Source organism: Pundamilia nyererei, unplaced genomic scaffold (genome assembly GCF_000239375.1).
Source record: "Pundamilia nyererei isolate P.nyererei 1_Seehausen unplaced genomic scaffold, PunNye1.0 scaffold00117, whole genome shotgun sequence".
NCBI classification, from domain to species: domain Eukaryota; kingdom Metazoa; phylum Chordata; class Actinopteri; order Cichliformes; family Cichlidae; genus Pundamilia; species Pundamilia nyererei.
Window position 1 is genome coordinate 1,667,819 of NW_005187518.1, and position 6,949 is coordinate 1,674,767.

The 6,949-nt window shown below is 42.3% G+C and overlaps 1 protein-coding gene across 1 annotated transcript; it reads left to right on the forward strand.

Annotated features, from left to right (window-relative positions):
- The first annotated feature begins 878 nt into the window (after positions 1 to 878).
- p2ry1 (purinergic receptor P2Y1) lies at positions 879 to 4,382 on the forward strand. The gene is made up of 2 exons (XM_005742180.1): positions 879 to 1,225; positions 1,467 to 4,382. Exon 2 carries the CDS (start codon positions 1,496 to 1,498, stop codon positions 2,555 to 2,557), a length of 1,062 nt encoding a protein of 353 aa, XP_005742237.1. The 5' UTR covers positions 879 to 1,225; positions 1,467 to 1,495; the 3' UTR covers positions 2,558 to 4,382.
- The last annotated feature ends 2,567 nt before the right edge of the window (positions 4,383 to 6,949 follow it).

Below are 6,949 nucleotides of genomic sequence, written 5' to 3' on the forward strand. Positions count from 1 at the left end.
TGAACTTTACCTTATCTTTTATCCACTGATAGATCTTCGTCCAAGTTAATGTGGCCATTTATTGTCTGTCTTATTAATACCATCCATTAGATTATTGCTTGAATCTTGGCTCGCTGCATTTTCCACCATTTTTAAGATGTTTGGCATCGCAGCTAAATTAACTTAACCTTTGGCTCCGTCATTGCACAGCCTTCACTATTCTCCACCAGCCTCTCCATGTCTCTGCCAGTGTCTGGTTTGTCCTTGGCAATGTTGCACACATCCAGCTGTCTGTCTCAGCTTTTCAGGAGACACGAACTGATCATCGATCTCCATGTATACGAAACACATTAGATTTTTTAGTGCCTTTATTTTGTCTAAGCTTTGACAGTAATGGTGCAGGAACGTGCAAAATAAGAGCTGCAAAGACAAACCCATAAATATGACAAATCACTATAGTAAATGAGGAATCTGCCCACTTCCCACTTAAATAGTATTTGTTTTTCTTCGATTACCACCGAGCAATAATAACTTTCGGAATATTTTGAATAGATAATCACCTTGATTTATCTTCTTATAGTTAACATTTCCCACTAGATGTCAAATTGAAAAACAGTGTTGTTATTTAGGGAACTTTTTGCTTTGTGAATCTAGACTTAGACGAATCTACAGCTAAATAAAATCTAAGATCTGCGTAGGTTATATTTTAACAGCAGGGACGTCAACTGAAACGGACTCCAACTGTAAGCAAGTGAGTTTAACTAGCATAACAATCAATTGTTAACAAAGGTAAACAAAGGCGATTATTTGTAGGCATGTTTCTTTAGAATGAATTGTCGCACGCCTTTCGGATGAAGGAGGAGGCGGGAGCAGCAGAAAATGCGTTTGGGAACCGTGCGGTGGTTTTGTGTGTGCGCACCTCCCCTCTCGCGCGTAAAGAGCCTCCTTTCTCTTTACGGATCCTGTTTTCTGCTCTTCATGCCAGAGCCTGCAGCTGTCTCAGTTGCGTCCCACTGCCGCTGTTGTGGGAAATCGTCGTCCCGCGTGACGAACAGACAGCAGATTTTCCACTCCCTTAAAGTGTATCAGCGCCAGCCCGAAGGAAATCGCAACTTTTAATCAATTTCCATTACTGGAAGGAGACGGAAGGAATACCTGACAGCTCGTGACGCCCCGTCAGCGTGTTGACTGAAATCTGTCCAACTGTGAAGGCTTCAGGAATGTGGAATACAACTCAGCCTCAACGGTGAGTGCCGTAATGTGCCTGTCACTCCCCCGCTCGCTCCGTGTGTGTTCAGTCACAAGTGGTTGTCGGACTGTAGGAATTCTGCTAAATTAAGCGATTGAATGCCAAGTGTGCGCACAACTGCTTTTTGAATTCAGGCGTAGGTCATCTTTAAACAAAGCAGCCAGCCTATAGCGTGTGAAAAACAGATTAGTTCAACTGATACTAAATATTTACTCATGTGTCTTTTGTTTTCATGCAGTGAAAGGACGTTCCACTGCCCCTGACACCATGACCACAGACTTGAACTTGACCTCTCTAATGAATGTGACAGAGCTTCATAACCACACAAGAGGATGTTCCCTCACCAAGACAGGTTTCCAGTTCTATTACCTGCCCACTGTTTACATTCTAGTTTTCATTACTGGGCTGGTGGGCAACAGCTTGGCCATTTGGATGTTTGTTTGCCATATGAGACCCTGGAGCAGCATCTCTGTCTACATGTTCAACCTGGCATTAGCTGATTTTTGCTACGTCCTCTCACTGCCTTTCCTCATCTTCTACTACTTCAACAAAACAGACTGGATATTCGGGGACGTTCTGTGCCGACTGCAGCGCTTTATATTCCATGTGAATCTTTATGGGAGTATTCTGTTTCTGACCTGCATCAGTGTTCACAGGTACACCGGGGTGGTGCACCCGCTCAAGTCTCTGGGTCGACTGAAGAAGAAAAATGCAGTTATTACCAGTGCACTGGTGTGGGTTTTGGTTGTTATCAGCATGTCCCCCATCCTTTACTATTCCCGGACTGGCTTAAAGCGTAACGCAACCACTTGTTACGACACCACCACAGTGGACGAGTTGCCGGGGTATTTCATCTACAGTATGACTTTGACGGTGTTTGGGTTCTGCATCCCATTTATTGTCATTTTTTGCTGCTATGGCATGATTGTCAAAGCATTAATCTGCAATGAGATGAACAATGCGCCTCTGCGGCAGAAATCCATTCACCTAGTTATCATAGTGCTTGCAGTCTTTGCCGTCTCCTACCTGCCTTTCCATGTGATGAAGAACCTCAACATGAGGGCCAGGCTGTACTTCCAAACCCCTGACATGTGTGAGTTTAATAACCGCGTCTATGCCACCTATCAGGTGACGCGGGGTCTGGCCAGCCTCAATAGCTGTGTGGATCCTATTCTGTACTTCCTGGCTGGAGACACCTTCAGGAGGAAGCTGTCACGGGCCACTAAAAAGACTTCGAGGAAAGGAGAGAATGTCCTTCAATCAAAGAGTGATGAAGCAGCGCTTAACAGCCTAACTGAGTATGTGGAGAATGGGGGCCGGAGGCTGTAACGAGGTACCTGTGGGTACCAGGTTATGGATCTCTTTTAGCTTTAGAAAACATTTTGGACTTGGCAGAAATAAATGCAGTGTGTGTGGCCTGAACACTGTATGTAGAATTCATTGGACAACAGTTTATAAAACTAGGATAAATAGTCATTTTAACCCTGTGATAAATATCGCTTGCTTGCAGCCTGTTGATATTGATAAGCTACTGTACTGTATCGTCCTGTACTTGTATTGTACTTTAAATGGTAGAGCAATCACTCTTCTTTCTTATCATTAGTGATCATTGCGATGAACCAGGCTCGGGGAAATAGGTTTTCCTACAGGCACTAAAAACCTGTTCATTTATTTGTTCAGTAAAAATAGGACTTAGAAGCACATTTTCTATTCACAAGCTGATGTTTAATAATCGATAGCTATTGAACACCTAAGAGCTTGTGCCTAAGGAAGTGGACATGGGATGATGTTTTTTTTTCCTTTAGAGGAAAAAACTAAATGCACTGAACCTGAGATTGCTGCATGGATGTGCCATACAGACATTGTAATGCACTACGATTGGGACCTCTCCCTTTAGAGGGCTATCTATCCCTCCTCCTTTCTTTCTACATCCATTACTGAAGGGGTGTGAAATGTGGTCAACTACTTTTTCATTCTGACAGCTCTGAGGTGAAGGTCTCCAACGGCTCTGTTACCGCAAGCTTTCACTCCTTTTACCTACTAAAATAATGACAGTATTTTGTGTATATGATACTAAAAATAATATCTTTGTTTCTCTTAGGTGGACTATGCAGAATATTGTGATGTTCCAGATTAGTTTTGTGTTTTTAACTGTCGCTATTTTTAGTGCAGATCTTCATACATGAGCCTACTATCAAAATCCATTATCAGTATCATCAGACTGAATCGCCAGAAGAGGTTCTGAGTACTCGAGTGTATATTACAAAATAAAGACTATCAGCCTTTAAATGACCTAAACGCATAAACACACACATACTTTATAACCTGCTTCGTGACTCAATCCGCATATTGAAGATTTTTTTGTATGAGATACCTCAAAGTAACTGGTGCACTGTGTCTGAGTTTTGGCAGATAATCACTTCTGTTGTGTATCTGTTGTAAACACTCTGGAGAAATTATCGGTATATATTTTACCCTGGTCTGTGTAAATGTTTGCTGTCTGTACTTCCTTTGTAAATCTGTAATGTGGTCATTTATAAGTGTCAAGGAAGGAAGTAAATTAGTTGTACAGGAGATACGGGGCCACACATATCTGTGTCAGTACATCTTTGTATTTACAGTCGACAATTTATAAGCACTTGTATAATTTCACCATGTTTGTACCAGCTGCATGCACCCTCGCTTAAATGTTCGCAGAGGTGTGAGAGAACAAACGCCACTTGTTTTGGAGACATTCGTGCAGAGCTCTGTTCTCGCTGCTCCCCCTTGTTCTCATCACTGCTCTTGACTTTCTCTTTTAGCACAGCTAGGAGGAAATGAGGGGACGAGTCAGGAATAAAGAGTGGCACCTTTTCCTCCTGGCTTATCCTAAGACTTCCTTTGTGTCCGTCACAATGCCACAGACCCATTGAAGCAGACAGGGGTGTGAAGCTGTCGCCAGGACCCGGCGGCGGTGCAGTGTTGCGGGCACAGGAAAGCAACCAACCCTCCTCCTCCACACAGCGCCCGTGAATACAAACGGCTTTTGATTTCCTGGCTTTGAGGTGCAAACTGCATATCTGGCCTTTGCAAATGTGTGTGTGTATGTATTCGCTGTTTGTGCGTGTGTCTGTATGAGACAGCCTGAAGGCAATGAAGACCTTATTCCAGTGGATGGCTGTTGTTGCCTTTATTTTGGTTTGTTAGGTAGTGGTGTTTTAATTTTCAAAAGCAGCTACTGTTTGCATGCACATGGAAGGAAGGTTAAATTCAGCCAAAGCAGGATATCTTGCCAACATCAGTGCTTTTGCGCATGGGCGTCAAATCTTGACTTGCAAACAGTTGGGATGCTTGCCAGTACTTCTTCCCTCCCATCTTAGCCACCTTTCACCTTTTTTCTCCAACATCCTCCTCTCTTGTTTCTGAATTTAGAATCAGAAAAAAAATAACCTTTTCTTTACTTTACTACCCTGAGGCAGAATGTTAGTTGAATAATTGTTGGGAAGACGGAGGACAACAGAAGGAAGAATCAAGTGTAAAGAGTAATGGGAGTTGCGGAGAAAGAAAATTTGTGTTTGTTTTTCTAGAGAACCCTGTTGGTGGTACAGGGCCCACAGAGTAATCACAGTCAAGACAGCCAAACAAAAACACACAACTTTGTTCCACAGATTTACAGTGGGACCTGGCACAGGATCCATATCCATCACAGGGGGCACTGTCCGCTTTAGCCAAAAACTATCCCTAACCGCAAAACAACAAATGCAATCAAAATGTCAGTGTGTGGTCCTGTGATACAAACAATCAGGAGAAGGCTGTGGTTAGGTTACAAATTGTAGTGGCTGCATTCACGTCATGTGACAGTGCTGTAATAACCACAAGGCAATATGAACTTCTGTTTACATAAGTTTCCAATTTTTTCTGTGTTATCAGTGAACTCTAAAAAAACCTCATGATATTGAATAGTAACATATTACAAGACACATGTGCACAAAACCTTATAGAAAACACTGCACTTCTGGGACGATTTAAGTGCTCTGGAAAGCTTCAAGTGCTTTTTACAAGCATGAAACTGTTTGTTTGTGCAGAACATGGAGCAATTTACAAGAAAAGTCACGCAACCAGTTATGCGTTTTCCTGCTCCTGCAGCCAAGTAAATATGTTATAAAAACATTTCGTTATGTGACTCTTGGTTACAGCGCTGCAGTGCTGATACTGATGTGCTTTGATATTAACATGTGTTTACTTGCTCCTATCAGTCATCGACCTACCACACAGCAGAACAGTGGTAAAATTTATTGCACTTATTTGGTAAAGTCAGACTGCGTTGACACATTTTGGATATTATCCTAGACTTCAAACAAACAAAAAGAAAAGAAAACAATTCATGGAAAATTTCCCATTAACCACACCCATATAAGCCAGCAGCGTGCTTGAGAAAGAAGAACCCTCACTCTAACACCAGACAAAACACTGCCGGACAGGTAGGGAAAGTTCACACCTCATTGGCAATCGGCATACCTGTGAAAGGACTGAAGCTGTTGTTGCATGCCCAAATGCAAACCAGCATGCCTTTTGCCAATGCGTGTGTGTATTTATGATATCCCAACTAAGATGACACTTTGGAGGTCGGGTATCAACCTGAACTTGCTTTGCTACTGTTGAAAAAAGATTAGAAGTATTACAGGTATAAGTGTTTACTTGCACGTCAGGCAGAGTGATAGTGCCATGATTTCCACAGAATGATCCGAAAATATCCCGTTCTCTGGGTGAAAAGGCCTTGTTGATGTCAGAGGTCAGAAGACAATGGCCTGACTGTTTTGTGCTGATAAGGAAGGCAAGTAAGCACTTGGTACAATGAAGAAGAGTCCCTCGAAACAACATGAAACTGAAGCTACAATTTACACAAGATCACTAAAATTAGTCAACAGACGGTTGGGAAAAACATTGCCTGGTACTGCACCGTTAAATGGTAAAGTGACAATGTGGCACAAACAATATGAAAGCATGGATCCATCCTGCTTTGTATCAGTGGTTCAGCTGCTGGAGTGGGTGTAATAGTGTGAGGGATATTTTGTTAGCTCTCTTTGGACCCCTCAGTACGAGTTTATCATCATTCACCTCGCCCCAAAGCTTACTTGAGTGTTGTGGCTGACTATGACTATTCCTTTCTCATCACAATGTACCCATCTTCTAATGGCTGCTTCCAGAATGATAACACACTATGTCACGAAGCTCAAATCATCTGAAAATTCTTGGTCCAATAGAGCGCGTTTGGGATGCGGCAGAACAAGAGGTTTGCATCATGGATCCATGTTTTTTTGTTGTCGTTGTTTTGTTTTTTTTACCTGGGAAAGTCAGCTAGAGAAATAAGCTGTGTTACAGTCCACATATTATAAGCATTTGTAAACAGTGAAATAAACCAACTACATTAAGTACCAAAAGTCCACAGCTATCTTTTGGATGCTAAAATTACAGACTGATATGGAGTATGTAAAATTATCCAGCAAATTAAACCAACCAACAGTGCATAAAATATTGGAAAAATTTGCTCCTCCATACACGGCTGAAAGATTAAACTGCCGCTTAGATAAGAATGCACCAGTAATTATCGCATAATATGATTGTTACGTGACATAGTGTTGTGTTTCCAGCTGCTGGGTGCTGTCCTTCTCTCTTTCTCTCTCCCTGTCAGATCTCAGCCTATCTCCTCCTGGAATAGGTGGAGAAATGCAGCTGAAGTGA